General features: G+C 37.6%; 1 protein-coding gene across 2 annotated transcripts in view; it reads right to left on the reverse strand.

Moving 5' to 3' along the window:
- samd10b (sterile alpha motif domain containing 10b) overlaps positions 1 to 20499 on the reverse strand; it is a 68824-nt gene that overhangs the window by 33177 nt on the left and 15148 nt on the right. The window contains exons 1-2 of one of the 2 annotated variants that reach the window (XM_084428977.1): positions 18275 to 18540; positions 8726 to 8904 (exon numbers count right to left, since the gene is read on the reverse strand). In XM_084428977.1, the coding sequence (XP_084285103.1) occupies positions 8726 to 8904; positions 18275 to 18353 (258 nt within the window). In that variant the 5' untranslated portion in view covers positions 18354 to 18540. Of the gene's footprint in view, positions 1 to 8725; positions 8905 to 18274; positions 18541 to 20499 lie in introns of those variants that run through there. The other variant, XM_084428978.1, reaches the window with a different exon arrangement.

Below are 20499 nucleotides of genomic sequence, written 5' to 3' on the forward strand. Positions count from 1 at the left end.
TGTGATTAATATGTATAGATTATTGAAGTAACATCATCCGAGTCTCATTTCAATTCCCCCTCAAAATGTCTCAGTTGGCCACAGAATTCCTTTATATCTTTCTTCATCCCCTTTCCGACCTCCAAAATCGTTACTTTGACTTTTTTGCCAACTTTTTTCAACTGTCCTCTAAGTCCCTTTCATTTATTCTAAATCTCTCTCTCTCTTCTTCCTTTACTGTCCTGTATTTCTCTCGGTCTCGCTCCTGGTCCCTTTATTCTCCCGTTGGCATATGTTCTTGATGTCCTGGCAGTGAATGTCTGATTTTACCCACTGGAGCTGAATCAGGGATTACACTTAAAGGCATTGACGGGTGACATCTCTTTAATATTCCACCGGCTCCTCCTGTCTTAGAGATCGTTTTGCTCTTACAACCTCAGATACAACCAGAGATCACAATGAGTTAGCCGGCTCAGTCTGAAGCACACAGTGAGTCTGTTAGCATGTAAATAGGTGATGTCACACTGACCTTGTTGTGCTGCTTGTTTTTTGACTTAAACATGAGATTCTGCTCGTGTTTCCAAGTGAATCCACTGCTTTCTGCCTAATGTTTTCCTGCCTGTCTCCAGCTCATTTCAATTTAGTTCAATTCATTTCAGTTCATTTCAGTTCAGCTGACCTGATATAATTTAGCTGAACTGAATTCAGATCAGTTAATTTCTATTCAGGACAAATCAGTTAAATAGTTTATTTTAGTTAATTATCATTTATTTTAATTCATTTCTATTTAGTATACAATAGTGCATGTCAGATTAAATCATAAGTCATTTAAGTTCATTTTATGTCAGTTCAGTATAATTTATTTGACTGTAGTTCAGTTCATTTCTATTGAGCTGGGCTCAGAATAATTTAGTTCAGTTCATTTCACCCCATTTCTATTCAGGTAACTTAATTTGTTCAATTAAGTTAAACTTCAAATCAGTTTATTCCTAATTAGGTCAAGTCAGTTCAATTTGTTTCACTGAATTGAATTCATCAGTTCAATTCAAAACAGTTAGGTTGAATATCCATTAGATTTACAGTAACATAAGTAAATTTAGTTCATTTTAGTTCAGATCAGTATTAGCATGTATGTGCCAGCCAGAGACTGTAGTAACTGCATCATTTACATCTATTTGTTTACAGCCATCATTTTCCAGACTGAAAATTGATTTATTTGTTGTGATTAATTTCAAGTATTTAATGTAAACTATTGTTTTTATGGTTAGAAAAGATAATTAAGGTAAAAAAAGAATAACGTTAGTATAAATCTACTTTTTTTTACCTGGAACATGTACAGTATCATGTTCAGTGGTTAATTTCTGAGTTAATTAGCTCTCTATTCATAATCTTTCTATTTTACATCCTTCAAATCTGTGTTGCTCTTCCGTTCATCCCTCTATCTGGTTATGTCGTCCTTCAACGCAAACATAATCTTTCATACAAATAGGTAAACCTTCACTCCCGCTTGTCTCTCCATCTCTCTTTTTCTCTACAGACATCCTCCAATCCCACAATCCTTTGCGCCAGAACAGCTTACATGCATAAGAACTCAATGATCCATCTCAGCCTGGTGACAAGTGACTGATTTGAGACTTCAGATGTGGCTTTGCATTCATTATGAGGTTTCAAAGTGTCACCACAACATCTGTTCACATATGCAAGGTGAGAAAACAAACTCACAGTTCGGAATCATCTTTCTCATTTTTATTGGCATTCATTAATTCATCCGAGATTAACTAACAACTGCTTGCTGATGTGAAAAAATTGAGCTATTCAGCTTACTTATGGCAGACTGGCCAAGTTTGCTGACTTTTAGTAATCTGTGTGCTTTTCGAAATTGTTTTGTGCCGCTGATGGGGTCGGTAACCTTCACAGTAATGAGGAAACTAAACAAATCTGGAGGCCAATCTCCTCTGGCTGTCAGCCTCAGGTATCCTCATCACAGCTCTGCTTTAATGGACTAAACTCACTGCATGCTAAACAACATTTGTATGCGCTCTGGCATTGTTCCCGTGAAGGAATCAGACAGTTTACTTCTTTTCCTCTTCCCATTAATCCCATATTTAGTCTGTCTTTCTCACTCTCTCGTCCTTTTCATCTGTAATGTCATGTGCGTATGAGACTTTACACCAACAGAAATTCAACTGTACTTCAGAATCACACATTCACACAGCAAAAGCAGCCAGAAGCTATTCACTATCAATGAAAGTTGGCAATTTCTGGCAACATGACCGATAGCAACCAGAGCTTGCAAAACTTTGGGTTCTTCGCAAGCGAACACAAGTTCCTTGGGTGAACGCAAACATTTTTGCAAGCGAATGCAAAGTTTCTGGGGGAAACGCAGAATCATTGACATTTTTTCCTCCCTTTTCATTTCTTTTTCATCGCCGTGTCCCTATAGGGGCTCAGCAAGCAAAAGCCGCCATTTCACCGTCTAGGTTAACCATAGATCCAATATAGTCCGGCTATGAGTAAAACACTTCTAGACAAAATAACCTTGAATTTGGTTACATGTAGGGCTGCACGATTTGGGGAAAATGTCATATTGCGATAATTGAGGTCAATATTGCGATTTGCGATATAATAAACAAATGGTTTCATGAGTCAACTTGCTTGGTTCTCAAGGAAAATAAATGCACACACAGATTAGTGATAATCTGCCTAAAGAAAAAAGTTTTTTAGTCAAGAGCAGTGAGTGTTTTCCTCTGTTCCCTTTGTTCTTTGATTAACTTTAGCGACAGATATAATTAGTGGCTACTGTGTACTGTCCCTTTAAGACCAACCGCTCCTGTCAGAGACGCGGATCTCACACGCGCCTCATTCTCTCACGAGTCACAACTCTTCACGTTCATCATAAGACTGCTCTTATGTTATGAAGATACTCGACAAAAAGACATTTTGGCATAATTGTGTGTGTTATTGTTCGTTCAAGCTCGAAAGAGAACTGTATTCTGGCATGCTGTTTTGTGCGCACGCACGATATTAGCGCGAGTCTTTCTGTGAGTCAGGACATTCACTGACAGCGCGTTCTTTTTTGTCTTATCGCGCATGAATGGTTTAAAAGCATTTGCATGAATAAGAGCGGGATCATGTAACACTAGCCAAAGGATGCCAAAAATGAACAGATGCTGCGTTAATTGCGTTAACAGCGCTAATTTGTTTATTTAATATAAAATCGCAGCATTTTGCGTCATATAATCGCGTAGGCTTGACATCGCGATTGCGATATGATTAATCGTGCAGCACTAGTTACATGTCAAAAATAACTTGCGATATGTACGATATTCCATCATGTAAGCAAAGTAAACAGTGATTACAAAGTGTTTGGTTTCATTTCTTCACTCATTTCCTTTCTTTGTTCTATAATTGATGACGAGTCTATTCTTGGGCTCTGGTTTAGACATCTATTAAATTTTCACTAACAGCCCAGATTTTGCCTTGTATTAGCCTAGACGTCTGGGCTGTGTTTGGACGGCTATTAGACGTCTTTTAAACGCAAAATTGCTTGCTGGGTAGCATCCATTGCTGAGGTATTATAAGTGAAAAAATTCTTGTGAGATGTTGTATTCAAGTGAAGGCAAAATAGGGAAGATAATGCTACCACTGTTCTATTAGATTTGTTTCAGCCCCCGTTCAGGGAAATATTAAAGCTACACAATGTAACTTTTGGCCTTTATGTATAATATACGGGCGAATGATGCATGTATATGTAATTTCCCATGAAATCCGTCCAGGAAGACGGCTTTATTTGGGTAAAGCAATAACAAAGTTCGGAAGATTTAAACATATAATAAAAAAATATCAAAAAAAGTTGCATACTGTAGCATATGTTTAAAAAACGATGCATGAAAAAGTGTAACAGAAATGATAAGCATTCTACGTGAGTTTGATTCATGCAACGATATTCAAGAGCTGTGCAGTCTAGAATTTTGATTGTAGGCTGCAAGAAAAGGGAGTACTAAAAATATCTTATTTTATTGTTAATATATTCAATTTGTGATCATACATTCAAAAGCTGTGGCCAGTGGTGCCAATAAAAATGTTCATCCAGCAGAAGGAGCGCCCACTAAAATCACAATTACAGCCACCTGGTGATGTGTGAATACCTCATAAGGATTTAACTGCCCTCACTAAAGGCATCATTTATCTGCATTGTCTGAGTACACTGAATAAAAAAACTGGTGTAGGTGTAGATTTACTTACAATACACACCATTACAATGATATGGCAAGTAACACATTAAATTAAACTTGAAATTTTTAAGTAGAAAGACCAAAATAGTATTTTCTATGATGGCCGAGAGAGATCAACGCACTCAAGTTGGACTGTAGGTACTATGTGAATATTACAAGATTTTGCAGATTTTTTTAAAAATCTTTTACCAAATCCTCTCTTTTTCAGACCAGATCATTTTTACCAGCTTTGTTAGAAAACCAAAATCACCCCTCAATTTTTTACATATCTTCTGAAGAATGTGTTTCTTAATGAGCTTCAAAACAAGAACATCTTGTAGTAGGTAATTATATAAACTGCTTGTGAAACCATTCTCGTACATAGTTCATTAGTCATGGTCTTGGTCGTCCTAATTATTTCTATCCTTGACAATCTTGCCAACAGCAAACTGACACTGCTCACCTTGAAATAGCAAAGGTTTATCCCTAATCATTCCCTCACCAGTCTTCAGCCAAATACAGTAAATTAATGTTATCTTTAACACAAATCCCATCAGCAGAACTCATTTTCATGCCAGGACTGGCCCCATGAGATAAGCCGTGTCAGAGTAAGCCACAACACAACCTCTTCCAAAGGAAATCATTTTGCCGCTCTAACTGGACTCTATACCCACAACCAATGCCAAGAGCAATCATGTGTAATGGAAGTTTAATCTAAGAATATGATTTGGTAATGATGGGATTAATGACCACCAAGTATTTTCAATCACGGTGTCATAATGTCATTGGAGACTGGGCTTGTGAGACTGCCAATTAGACTTCTGCTACATGATTACACAACATTCTTCATAATACCAGGTTGTGTGTCTCAGATGGCTGTAGGTGATATTATATAATAGTAGCATATGAATTGTTAGCGTCAAGGATGTTAAAAGAATAATTACTTTTTTTTTAAACTTAGAACATCATGAAGGAAATATTTTGACAAAGAGCTCAAACTGAGTACAAACTGTCCTTAAGTGCACGTGCAATTACCTATGGGAAGTGTGGGTAACATTTTATGACTCAAATTCCTCATTATGTTTCAATCTGATATAGTTTACACTACATGTCTTTTCAGTGTTAACACGTAGTTCTTTAGCTAGCGTTAGCATCAATGTTCTTTGTGTATTTTTTAAGTATCAATGGTGTTAGACCAGGGATGGGAAAGTCGGTCCTGGAGGGACACTGTCCTGCAGAGTTTAGCTCAAACCCTAATGAAACTCCACCTGTCTGTAGCCTTCTAGTAATCCTGAAGACATTGATTAGGTTTGTTTGATTAGGGTTGGAGCTGAACTCTGCAAGACAGTGTCCCTCCAGGACCGAGTTTGCCTATTCCTGTACCGCCATATATTGACGTGGATCAGCATGATCGTCTCTGAGTTTTAGAGGGCAGTCTACACAATAAACAATTCCCCTACCTGGCCAACAAAATTACTGGTCTTTATGCTCGTTTTTTTGTCTTCTGGCTTCAGACTTTCTGATTCTTCGGTTGTACAGGTGATGATTTTTCTGTTGTCTTCACTGGTAAAGCACGATAATACACGTGTCTGTTGTTTAATTCAGCGCTATGCTACATTCAGACGTAGCTGCTGCCATCTTACACCAACTGAATGCACATTATCCCTTACTAATCATATGCTTTCCCACTTATTACACCGCTACTGACAAAATAAATAAACATGTGGACATATTGATTTGAGCTGCTACAACTGATAACGGAGACTCAAGATGTATTGCATATAAACTAAGAATCTGTGGTGTGATGTGAGAGATATTAAAACAGTACAGAGGTTTCAGTTACCTGGACGGTCTGATATGCAGCATTGCCATGAATGACCAAGAATATTAGAAAATATCAGATCGCTAAATGTTGTGATTGGCCAATCAGGGTCAGGCAGAGAACTGTGTAATAACCAATGTAAAATATTTTCTCCTATTTTCACTTAAAATGCAAAGAAATCAATTCCAGGGCAAATTTCCTACTGTTTTTCGGCAAATTCAACGGTCCTCTGAGAAATCTAATCTCGAACGCGAATGTCTGTGGTTGCATTATACTAACGCTTCTCCTCGTGTGTTTTCTGACCTACCTGTGCTACCGTTTGCGCACCAATCTTCTGCATGCTTTCATTTCGTTTCAATATGGATGGTATCCAACGAAAAAATTTTATTACAAAATTAACGAATAGAGCCAAATTGTGGACACTACGAAGACTGGCCATTTTAATATCCATGTCATGTACAGTACGACACATGTCTAGATTTCTCTGCTCTTCTCTACTAAAAACTGAAGCTGTCCTCTATCCACCAGTATTGCAATAAAATGCATTACAAATACAATAACAATATGTTCAGATTTAAAAAATTGTGTAGTGTATTCCAGCCTTTGGGCTTACAATGCATTTGAGAAACCCAGCCCAGTCTGTCAATAACACTGTTTAGTTTCGGTATCTATGTAGCCCCTCCTTCTGAAACATGCAATGTGCTCTGATTGGTCGGCTGACCGTCACTGTTGTGATTGGTCAACTGCGTTGCATGTTTTAGAAATGGGAGTTCAGAAACAGTGCTAACTGATATAGAGAATAGAGAACTTTTTCAGGCTCAAACAGCAACATTACACACTAAAGAAAGTTGAAAACGTAAAAAAACATAATAGGTCCTCTTTAAGCAAAATTAGGGTGCGATAAAACCTTCTGCAGAAACAGAGTTTGCTCTTTATTCTAGTTGCCATAACCTTGAATTTCAACAGTTAGCTGTGAGCCTGTGTGTTTGAATACATGCCAGTGACCTTCTCCAATTCACATACACACGCACACATAAGTGCACACACATGCACACAGACGCACGCACGCACACACACACACATCCAGCAGCCCTCATGCAATACCGAGCTCATCTGAGCCAATCCTGAGACCAGGACAGATGCATAAAATCTGTTCTATTTAAAGTGATTCTCAGAACACCAGAGCAGCTCCATTCACACACACATCTCCTCACAGTTCGCTGTCAACCGGGGGGAAAAAATATGTTTATCATATAATAACCACACGCTACTGTCAGCCACTCCATAAGCCTTTGTTTTAAGGTGACACATTACAAAAGGATATTTTCCCAATTCACTCCATTCAAATCAATTCAAATTATTCGCAACATAACAGACAGAGCGTAAAGAACGTGCTTCTCAAATCTGGTAGTTAAAATCATGGGTGAAAATATTTTTTTATGAAATAATTATGGGCCTCAAGGTTGATGCATACAAAGAGGGACTAATTAATTTCAAGTACGCCTCTCATTTGTCTCTGGTAATAGAAAAAAAAACATGCGTATTATGAGACACTTCAGATCAAGCTTAGCCTGATTCTTGGCTAATGGTTCTTATAATGAGATGCTATAATATCCAGACATCAGAGGTGCATTTTCCTCATCATGACAAGTGGAGTATGAGCCTGTTATGATGGTTTGGGTGTGCAGTGGGTAAGAAGGGCTAGCACTGACAAATAGATCAGAGGAGAAGTTTACACACTGCAAATATCATGAAGCCAATGCTGTAAACAAGCAAGCGTCTGCATGACCTTCAGAGCTTTGTCCTTGTAAAAGTTATAAAGAAATACAACTGTTGGCAACCATTAACGGTATGAAGTTAAAAATATGTTATATAGTTCATTGAAATGAAGGCAAATCTGAGCACATTGTTGAGATCTCTTCTGAAAATCCAAAGGAAACAGTTAAAGGGGTCATGAGATGAGAAATTAAATTGGCCCTGATCTTTTGACATATAACAGGTCTTTGTACCATTAAAACATCCTTTAAGTTTCACAGCTTAAAATGTCCTCCTTATTATAAACAAAGCATTTATTTAATCAAGCGTCTCGTTTTGATATCGCAGGATCTGTGATGTCACACTGGCAAATATATTTGCATATGACCGCCTCCAGAGCAAGACATCGATGAATAGTTTTACATTATCGCACCATAGGCTCCGCCCACTTGTATTTAGTCGCTTAACGGCTAGATATTTGCCTTCACTGGATGTGGACGTCATGTCGTGACAAAAGCAAATTAGAGCCCATTATAATCACTGACGCTGTCTACACTGGATACAGTATACAGATGCGCATTCAGTTTCTGACATACTTCACTTTGAACTGTCCAGTTTAAACAGCTTGTTTGTGTCTGGGCGAGTGGGCGTTGATACTGTTGTCAATGCAACGACGTTAGCCAATCACAACAGCGACGTATACTGACAAGCCTTAAAGGAGCCGCTCCTTAAAAACTGATCATTTCAGACAGAGGGTCAGAATGAGAGTTGAGATTAATAGTTTTTCCGTATATATATTTGTTTTCTTTTTTTGTGCAAAAGCTTTACTAATATTATAAGTATACCTCAAGGAACATATTAAAATAATTAAAGAAAATCCATGTCATGACCCCTTTAAGATGGTAATGAGATGTCATTAGTGACTTTCTCTCCTGTGGGGAGTGTGGTTGTGTACCTGTACTCCTTCTGTGCCGGGCTGCTGTAGCAGTTTGACCGTCCTCCTCGTCACCCTCTGCCCGCGTCCTTCATGCCAGGTAAGGTTGCCTCCGGCCCTGCGTGGCAGCTGATAGTTCAGCTCCTCTGCGGAGACTGTGTGGTCCAGCGCAGCCCGACAGAAGCTGAAGCTGGACGCAGCTGTGGAGGACAGACGAAGAGAGATGTTGAGCACATCCCGCCATTTCACACACGGATCATTGTCATCGTAACAGGAAGCTCCATGAATTCATTATTATGTCAATCACAGGTCATTGTGTACTTTCAACTTCACAAACCAACTCAAAGTCCTTTATGTGAAATAAAAAATTAAGGTTTTAGCCACATTTAAAATGTAGCGTTAAACCAGAAGGGGGGAAATATATTACTATTGCATTACTAAAATACTAATACTAACTATACTATATACACTACCATTTGACAGTTTTTTAAAAAAAATACTTTTATTCAGCAACACATTAAATTGATCAAAAGTGACATAAAGTAATTACAAAAAAGTCTATTTAAAAAAAAATGCTGTTCTATTGATCAAAGAATCCTTGGGGGATATTTTTACATTTTGTACAAAAATATTTGTACATTTTAAAATATACTCACATAGAAACATTTATTTTAAATTGTAATAATGTTTCAAAGAGACGTGAATAATGGAGGCAAATAATTATTATATGACAATTAATTGCCAGTCAAACATTTCTTAATTGTGACAGCCCTACTTTTATCATTAATATTCACACAGTTTTCCAGCACTTACTGAAAGTGATCAATATAGAAATTCAGAATAACAACCAAGACACAACAAATACTGCACTTTTACAGTGTACGCAGACGAACACACACAGACACGTTTAACTAGTAAATTAGTCAAGTTTTCTAAGCATATGGCACATGTATGATTCAGTGCCTGGCAACCCAACATGCCTAATCAGCAAACATGTGCTCGAAGTCCAGAAAAATAGAAGAATAGACATTAATTCTTCCTCTAAGTGGACATTGAGGGACAATCTTTAACCCCACCAGATACAGGAGACGGGTGAGGTGTTTCAGGTCATGGACCCGCTGAGCTGTATGTGTGTGTGTATAAATGCAAATGAAGCACATCAGTATGTCAGTGTCTGTGTGTGTGTGTGTGTGTGTGTGTGTGTGTGTGTGTGTGTGTGTGTGTGTGTGTGTGTGTGTGTGTGTGTGTGTGTGTGTAAAAATGCAAATGAAGCACATCAGTATGTCAGTGTCTGTTTGTGATGCCACAACATAATTATCATATACAGGCTCTCCCATGCATACAAAGTATCAAAAGCCACCCACTGTGTAATACTATGAACTTTTTTCTTTTTTAAAAAGCGTATATGAAGCAGTATGTACTATGCAGTATGCAAAAGAAAACCTTTCAAACAGTCTCATGCTTCATTGTTGTCACAAAGCCTTATCAAAAAAGTTATCATCTTGGAAATAGCATTGGTTATTTTGCAGTGAATTTTTTATTATTTTTTTTTAAGATAAAATAATCACACTGGAAATAGAAGGTCAGGTATTCTGCTCATTTAGGCAAATATAAAACCAATGTAAAAACAAAAAGTATTGTAGTATGTTTTACAATATTCAAACTTCACTCACTATTTCAAAATTTCAAGTTTAATTCATTGTGTTACTTGCATTTTCTTTAACATTATTTGCGAAATGTACTAGCAATTTCTAAGTGACTGTTTTACCATTATTCAGAAGTCTAATATTATGTAAAACATGTAAAAAGTGCATTAGGATAAAGAATCTCAGGTGAAAAATGTGCATAAAAATAACATGACAATGCAACATAACTTAGTCACAAAGAAACAGAAGTAGTGACAGATCTTTTGATCCATTAAACATGAGTGGATGAATCATTCACAATAAGATCTTCAACATGCATTTACAAAACCATCAGGATGAATTTTCATTTCATGCCGACTTTATTGGTACTAAAAAAATAAGAAGCGGTAACATTTTTTGTTAAGGTGTCCTTGTTACAGTGTAATTATAAATTTATTTACTGAGTAATATTAATTAACAACATGTACTCTAAATTGAGTTGATCAAACTTAAATTTAATAGATGACACTATTTAAATATTTTATGTTAGACTCATACTCCTAATTAGACGTTTAATTAAAGTAAACAAAATGTAAACGTGTCATATCTATGAAGGGTCTGAATCATTTTTTTTAGAGGAGGGTTAGTGTTAGGGTTAGTTGTATGTAAGTATGCATCATTTACTGTCATTACTACAGTAGGTACATGTTACATACAGAATGAAACGCTGTAAAATAAAGTGTTACCAAAGTTGCTTGCTTTATAGAAATTTCCTTCTGTTTAAATAAAGCTTCATTCTGCAGAAATAGTACAAGTAGTTTAGTAGTATATATTCCGAATATAGTTAATTCTCTCACTTTTCCCTTTCTGCAGTTCACACTCCTGAGCTGCTTTATCCAAACACACAACTGCAAATTTACATATAAAAAAAACTACAGGTGTGCTTATAAAGGCCGTTGGTCTTTCTTTTTCTTTTTCTGACCCCTGGCTATCTCTCTATCTCTCTCTTTCTGTGTATCTACCTCTCCCAGTTGGCTTTCTTATGTAAGCTCTTTTTTTCTCCAGCATAGCTAATGTGATCAGTGGTACGAGAGCACTTGGTAAGTACAAAATATTTAATGAAGGGTAAAAGATGCTACCAGCACGTAAGAGATTAAAAAACAAGTCAGTGAGGAAGAGAAAGAGGGAGCGAGAGATCAAAAGGGAGGAAAGACTGTAAATAATACATTAATGGCCATTCACAAAAACTCACAAAGGGCTGAGGTAGCCCTACACAGCTTGGAAAAAGCCTGGTTAAGCTGGTCTCAAAGCTCTTTGCATAGAGTCTCATTGCGTGAAGAGCTCGAGCCCATTGTGTTTCAAACAGTGCTGCGGTCGCCGGTACCTCTGTGTTAACCGAAGGGCTATAAAAGCGACTGTGGGAAAATGGAAAAACTCTGGGAAAAACCGGTTTAGAAGATGCTGACAGCTAAAACAAAAGTGTTTCCACCTATCAAAACCATCCCAAAGGGCAGGTCAAGTTCATAGTGTAATCATGGGGTGATGGGAAAGAGGGATTGTGGAGCAGGAGTCAGGGTTCAGTGATGCGTTTCCTGTGTCTGCTTTTCTCACCGTTCTCTCTCTCTCTCTCTCTCGGGCAGTCAGGAAACGAATTACTGCCAATCAAATCCGTGTGAGGCGAAAATTTGAGCTCTCTACACACTGAGATGGATGAGAAACACATCCCATCAGTCAAAGAAAGGGGTGTGGTTAAAGACAGTACAGCATCTGTCAGTCATCCATAGGGGGTTGCGGCTGAGAGTTATATTTTCTCTGGATATCCTGCGCAATCTACCCATCTGTCCAAATCTCTGTCAGCATTTCAGTCAGAGAATACAAACTCCCACTTGGTATCCCGGAAGGAGACACTGGCTGCGAAAACCTGTAGGCGAAAAACAGTACACCAAAAGAATAGTATGTCTGAAATCTTAGTGTTCATAAAACAGTGGGCGAAAATGACCCGGATTGTGACTGATCTGAAACAATCTTAGGCAGTTATGTTCTGGAATGAATCACTGTTATCGGTTGAAAGAATAATTCAATGACTCGCCCATGAACACACGCTGGCTGTATTTAAAATCACCTCATTCAATATTCCCAACATTACTCCACTGAAATAGAGTGAATGAAAATAAGTGAGTGAATTCAGACACTGCGTGTACAGGGGGCAACTAAACCAATGAATTCAGAAAATCATACTAGCAAACTAATCTTAGCGTTTTTACCATATCTTTCTATGGCAGAAAAAGTAAGAGTATTATGCTAATATGCGATTCCGAATTCCCAATTGACCCCAAATTGAATCAGTATTTTTGAACTATTTGGTTGAGTGATTGATTCAATGACAGTCGACAAGACAGTTCCTTGTCGACACCTACTGGTGCAACGATGTAACTTGAAGCAGTCGCTGAAAAATTCCCACCACTAATACACTTTCAGCCATTCACATTCGATTTATAAATATATTATGAATATATACATAATAACCTGTGTTTCCTGGAATATGCTGTTTGAACTATAGGTTTGCAAATACATGCAATACCAAGATCACATTGTTGATTTTGGCAAATCTTTACCAAGAAATAAGTCAGATGAGGCATTCTCTGGACAACTGATGACTCTGATACAATGACACTGTGGGAACTATTTTAACGATCTGAAACGCAAGTATCAAGCGCGAAACGCAAGTAACTTGTGGGCCGACGCAAATCTAAAATGGGTTGGTCTGAAGTAGCTTCATTATTCATAGGTGTGGTTTGGGCATAACGTGAAATAAACCAATCAGAGCGTCATCTCACATTCCCTTTAAGAGCAGGCGCGCTTGTTCTATAGCGGACTCCTATTATAACGGCGGATTTGCCAGGCGCACGCCAGGAGCGGTTCACAGCCGAGGAGACCGACGTTCTCGTCAGGGCCGTAAAACACAGAGAAGTGACATTGGGGATGGAGAAACACACCCAAATTAACTTCGGTTAAACAGGCGTATGATAATTTGGGTAAATGTGAAAGCTAGATGTATGCTTTTATAATAAACTATCTATCTATCTATCTATCATAATAATAATGTATGATTTGCAAAAATGAAAACTGCTGCTTCTGTGTAGATGAGAGAATCGAAGTGCATGCACGTTGTGCACACGCTACATTGATTATGGCCAAGCATGCGCCCTTAAAATAGCATATAATAACATGCGCAACGCGCCACTGACTTTAAACTAGTTTTTTTCGGTCAGTGGCGGAATTGTTTTCTAAACCTGCAAAATAGCATGAGGGAACGTTTGCGCCGGAACACGCCTCCTCTTTGTGCTGAACCGCCCCGGGAGCGCAAGTGTATTTCTTAGTTAACCGACGTGCGTCTGTGGAGGGAAAAGTCCGCTAATGCGTGGGTGCAAAATAGGGCCCTGTGTCTCTTGGTCTTTAAGACTATAGTGTAGATAATGCCGTGGAGACAGTCGGGTGTAATTTTAGGAAGCAAGATTATTTCTGACCCTTCAGAATGTGAACTTGTCCAGAATTGATCTTCAAGTCAAAAGGCGTTCTCGACACCACCATCAGAAGAGGGGAGGGGTGGAGACAGAACGGAGAGGTCAAATGTGGACAAAAGTCTGAATATTTTCATTAAATATTCTGGGAGGGAGATGTACAAAGCTCTTTGAGTGCTGATGCAAGGCACTAAACCGCTTAGATACATGTAATAGAAGACAAAGAAAGAGAGAGATGGAAACAGGAGCAAGGACCGGTAAGTAAATGCAAAGAGAGAGAGAGAGAGAGAGAGAGAGAGCTGGGATCCAATGGCAAATGCTTTCGACCCTGAAAAGAGAGCCACTCTCCTGCCTGATATGATTGATGGAATGGCTTAGATCTTCTCCTGCCACCACGGAAGAAGACTAATCATGAAAGTTTCCAAACTTCATTTGACATTTCCTTTCTTTTTTAACAGTCATTAGCAAGCAATTACCCTGTGGTTTAGTGTGGCTTGTGGGAAGGTCATACAGAGCCAAAGCCCAAGGTAAATTACCACAGCACTTTTGGAAAAACTTATTCTTTCCTAAAGAAGAAACTCCTCTTATGAGCTGAATGAACTTTCCCAGAGGCTCCAAGACTCCTTCACCTATCAACCAAGTAGGCATCTAAGGCACTTGCACTACCTTCATCCCTTCAAAAATGGCACTTTATTCCTGAAGAACTGGACAGAAAACTAAAATAAATACTTAACATGAAAAAAGAACACTTTAACAAATTATAAATTAATTGTTTTTTTGCATATGCACTAAAAGTTTCTACATCTATTATCTTTATTATTGCTATTTTTTTGCATAAAATAATACTTTATTATTACTATTTTATTTTTAGAATAATAGTAATGTCAATAAAACTATGAAATACAGTTGAAATACAAATTGTCACCCTCTGTCTATATTACGCCAAAACATGAGAAACAAATTCAGTGTTTTTATTTTTATGTTTGTGAAAGAAGTCTTGTGACTGAGTAAATAATTTATTTGATCAAAAATACAGTAAAAACAGTAATATTGTGAAATATTATTACATTATTATTAGTTTTCAGTTTTTTTAAATGTAAATTATTCCTGTGATCAAAGCTGAATTCTCAGCATCATTACTCCAGTCTTCAGTGTCACATGATCCGTCAGAAATCATTCTGATATGATGATCCACAAACATTTCTGATTATTAACAATAATGCTTAATATGTTTGTGGAAACCATGATAATTGATCATTTCTATGATGAATATAACAGCATTTATTTGAAATAAAAATCTTTTGTAACTTTACATTACATTACTGTCACTTTTGATCAAAGTAAAGTAATCCTTGCTGAATAAAAAAAGAAATTCAAGAAAACTTTTGAATGGTATACTGTGTCAATGTACCATGGTATCGCTATCTGATACCATCAGAAAAAGCATAAATAAAATAAAAAATGACATGCAAAGAAAGTGTCCTCAAATTTAAACTTAAACTACAGTTAACATGAACAGGTTAAATAAATATAGCCACAAGCTAATTAAAAACATATTCCTGAGATTACCTTTTCAATATATAAGTCTATTCCAAATCAGAATGTCTTCCAGCTATAGTGTGTTCAATCCGTGGTTAGTATTTACCAAGGGGAAGCCCTGCAGGGACAATCTTGAACCCCAGAAATGAAGCATGAAATTATTCCATCTTGACCCAGCTCTAGAGAGCAATTCAATCATGTTGAGAAAAATACCGTAAAAATATAAAGTTGTTCTCAAAGAATGTGTTGTCGAACTTTCTCATCCATACAAACTAGCTTTAGTACTTAGTAGGCAGGGTGAATAGTCCCATCTCTCATTTTTTTTCACTTCAAGATCTCCAAAAGGAAATAATTTTGCCCCACAAAAGCAAGCAGAGACTTCAGATCAGACGTGAGTTCATTTTATGTAAATGGTGATTCAGAAAGTCGACATAACATGGTTAAACCTTGGACATTTCAGTGAATCTCCAAGGCAAAGCAGCTTTCAACTTGAAGTTTAATTGGTATTTCTAACTTTTCTGTTCAATAAAATGCTAGAATTATAAATTCAACTTCACTTCACTTGAGGGTTATTCAGTTTCTGGCATATTCAGTAACATGCATTACTAAAATGAGTCTCTCACTGCAAACAGTCAGTCTGTGGGAGATCAAATTGCTCTGACAGCCAGAAGTTCGACCTGGAACGGAGGAAGATTGACAGAGGAATAACATGAGATCTCCCGCTGAAAAAACAAGTCTGAGACGCCCTCCATCAACAGACAGAAAACATCATTAAACAAGGAAAACAAACAAAAAGTATGAATGTTGATTCATGGATGTGTGTGAATTATTCATGCCCACTGACTGCCTCGTCACGTCACACACAGACCAAACCTTGAAGAGAGAGAGAGCTAAGTTCCTCTATAGCTCCTAGCTGTGACGTTTTAAATTATATCCATAAAAGAGATGAGGACCTACTTGTGAATGCAAAAACAAGTGAACATCTGCGGAGTTTGGAGGGAAACTTTGACCTTGTAGGGAACGTTTTTTTATACAGACTTCATTAGCATATTCAGCATCATCTGCATAATAAGAATATTCAAATACTTAATATTCACTTATAAGATCCAGTAGTCCTTCTATTGTTTCATAATACTGCAATATTGTATAATCTCCTAACCCTTTCTTTTGTGTATTTGCTGTCTCCGTGAGCTATTGTACTGAATACATCGTACACAATAAGAGGAAGGAAAACCACCAATGAGATCTCAGTATAAAGGTGTGCTCACAATTACTGTTTTTAAGTGATTTTCCTCAGGAGAAAACTGTAAAAAGTAATAAGTTGGCTTAAAGGGATAGTTCACTTTGAAATTAATTTTTGATATGTTTTAGCTTACCTCAAGGGCATCCAAGATGTAGGTGTCTTTGTTTCCGCAGTAGTTTCAATTTTGATATTTTTAGGCCAAACCGTTCTTGTCTGTCAGTCATATAATGCAGGTCGATGGTCATTGTCTCAAAACACAAGCACAGAGTCCAAATTAAAACAATTCCCCATCGTCCAAATGAAACAATTCCCCATCATAAGTACACATTGATGGCCTAAGACACGAAACGAGCGGTTTGTGTGAGAAAACGAACAGTATTTATATCGTTGTTATCTCTTGAAAACAGCACACGTCCAAATGATCTGACGGCGCGGGCGGGTATAGATATATACATAGATGTCGCCTTGGCTACGGTTTCGTTCCAATGAACTGCAGTAGCGAAGGCGACATCTAGTGTATACATCTATACCCGCCAGCGGGCGGGTATAGATATATACACTAGATGTCGCTTGGCTATGGTTTCGTCCCATTGAACTGCAGTAGCCAAGGCGACATCTATGTATATCTCTATACCCGCCCGCGCCGTCAGATCATTTGGACGTGTGCTGTTTTCAAGAGATAACAACGATATAAATACTGTTCGTTTTCTCACACAAACCGCTCGTTTCGTGTCTTAGGCCATCAATGTGTACTTACGATGGGGAATTGTTTAATTTGGACGATGGGGAATTGTTTTAATTTGGACTCTGTGCTTGTGTTTTGAGCCAGTGACCATCGACCTGCATTATATGACTGACAGACAAGAACGGTTTGACCTAAAAATATCAAAATTGAAACTACTGCGGAAACAAAGACACCTACATCTTGGATGCCCTTGAGGTAAGCTAAAACATATCAAAAATTTATTTCAAAGTGAACTATCCCTTTAACTTAAAAAAAGGGAGGAAACCCGTTGCCTTAAAATTATTGAGTAAATAAACTTCATGCGTAATTGAAAAAATTAAGTTGTGTGTTTACATAACTTAATTTTTTTCAATTACCCCTAGCTAATCTTAGTTTCCAGGCCATAATTATTAAATGGATCTCAAGTGTTTTTGCTCAAGTGATGACCCAATACAGTCCCATTACTGTGCAAAATATTCAATATATGCAAATACAAAATGATTAACACATAGGCTGAATAGAAAGAGACTGACAATTTTGGAAATGCACAAATCATAGAATAAGTAAATATTGTATTCATCTCTTCAGAAGAGATCGCTCAGATCTACCAAAGTCAGAATTTTCAACTCAAATTCACATCCCATCAAAAGACCCAGTTATCTTAACTATACTATCCACTTTCATTTCATAACCCTTTAAGTCTCATAATATCTATTTTTATTTCTCCCTAAAGTAATTTCAGTAGAAACATCAGATACGAATTTGACACACATACATATTATGAAACATAACGGACAGCTAAATTAGGTCTCCTGAGCATTGAAAGCAAAAACACCTTCCTCTGGGACAAACATTAAAAGCATTCATCATTGTAAACCATCCAACCATTAGTAAGTAAAAAAAGAAAAATAATTGTACCTTCTATGAAACACTGTATGGCAGCTCTGTATGCCGGAGTAGTGCCGGGCTGAAGCACCATTACCCTCTGCCCCCTCATGGGCCTGCCCCGCCAGCCTACCTTCACCCCAATTCAGCCACGGGAGTCAACCGGCCCGGCCTGTCCACGGCCGGGACCAGAAAGGGCAGAAACAGCCACCGTCCAGAGCACAGTTACTGTGCATTTCGAGGTTGTTGAAATAGGAGAGAAGAGCTTACGTATAGTGATCTAACGCCCTGCCGCATATAAACACAAAAATATAAGCCAATCAGATTCTCCTGACAGATCAATGGAGCTAACCTCAACTCTACTGTCCAATGTACTCAACACTGGCCGCATTCAATACTGTATCGACAGTATTGACTCGGGAAGTGTGCGTCTGTGGATGAAAACTTCATAAATGTCAACTATGATGTGACAGTACCAATTATAAACAGTGTTTTTAGCTTTGAATGGATAAATGGATAAATTATTTAGCCATTTATGAATTATGTACGTATGTAGATGTCAAAGTTAACATGCTAACATGTGTAATTGAACGTGTTTAATGCTGTTATTTCTCTTTCAGTCAACGTATTTCTGGGTGATTTCTAAAGCTAATAGGGACAATCAGAGCTGACTCTGTGCTTCTCTTGAAAGTTACATTATGACTGAAATCATGTCTGTTAGACTATGATCTGTCCCGTGACAGATGAGTTTGGCTCAAAATACGCTCAGATTCTAGGAAAACGGTGAAAATTGATACCAATAAAAATCTCTAAAGCCTTTTCTCATTGCAGTGCTGGCATAGTAACAGTATTTTTCATTTGTAGGCCACAATGGAGCACTGTAAAAGAATATTTATGATTTTATTAATGTTCTTCAAGATTTTACTTTATGTATTAAGTGTGAGGAATGTAGTTTCATTATAGAATTATTGCATTTTTGCGTTTGCATTTCATGTGCATTTTGATGATGAATGAAGGAAAGGAAAGAACAACTGAATGAAAAAAGGAAGGAAGGAAGGAATGAATGAATGAAAGAAACAAATTAATATACAGAAGGAATCGAGGAACAAATGGACAAAAGAATGGGAGGAAAAAACTAAGTAAACGGGGGAGCAGAAGGATGGAAGTATAAGAAGGAACGAACAAATTAAGAAAAGAAAGGATGGACCAAATAAAGGAAGGGAGGAAGGAACAGAAGGAAGAAAGAAAGATAGGATTGATGAACTAACCAACGATAAAACAAACAAGCAAATGAATAAATGAGACGAAGGAACAAAAGGAGGGAAGGAAGGAACAAATGAAGGAAAAAGGAAAGAAAAGAAAGGATGGGAAGAACAAAGAAACTAATGAACAGAAGAGAATGGTAAAAGAAGGAATGAACAAATGAAGGAAAGGATATGAAGGAAGTAAAAAAATAAAGAAGGATGGAATGAACAAAATTAAGGAAGTAAAGAAGGAAGAAAAGAAAGAAAATAATGAAGGATGGGAGGTACAAACAAATGAATGAAGGAAAGAGGGAAGAGAAGGAAGAAAGGCAGGAATGAACAAATGAAGGAATGGAAAAATGAAATGGAAGAAAGAAGAATGGAAAGAACAAAATGAAGAAAAGAAGGAAGTGAAATGAAGGAAAGAAAGGAAAGAACGCACAAACAAACAACAAACAAATGAATGAAGGATGGAAAAGAACAGAAGCAAGAAAGGAAAGAATAAGCAAATGAAGGAAAGGAAGGATGGAATAAATAAGAAGTGAGGAAGGAACAGAAGAAAGAAAAAGGGTAATTAATGACTACTTTAAAATAAAAATAAAGAAGGATGGAACAATACAAAATTAAGTAAGGAAGGAAGGAAGGAAGGAAGGAAGGAAGGAAGGAAGGAAGGAAGGAAGGAAGGAAGGAAGGAAGGAAGGAAGGAAGGAAGGAAGGAAGGAAGGAAGGAAGGAAGGAAGGAAGGAAGGAAGGAACGAACAGAAGGAAGTAAGGAAAGATGACACAAATCAACAACTGAGAGGAGGAGAGACTCATCTCTGGTCACCAGAGAGAGAGAGAGAATAATAAAAGGACAAACAGAACTCAAGACAGAGAGTGAAAGTAATGAACAACAGAGTACAGCCGAACACACACACTCTCCTACAAACAGCGGGACGTCTCAGCTGTGTGTGTGTGTGTGTGTGTGTGTGTGTGTGTGTGTGTGTGTGTGTGTGTGTGTGTGTGTGTGTGTGT

This window comes from Rutilus rutilus, assembly GCF_951802725.1.
Source record: "Rutilus rutilus genome assembly, chromosome: 13".
Classification (NCBI taxonomy): Eukaryota; Metazoa; Chordata; class Actinopteri; order Cypriniformes; family Leuciscidae; genus Rutilus; species Rutilus rutilus.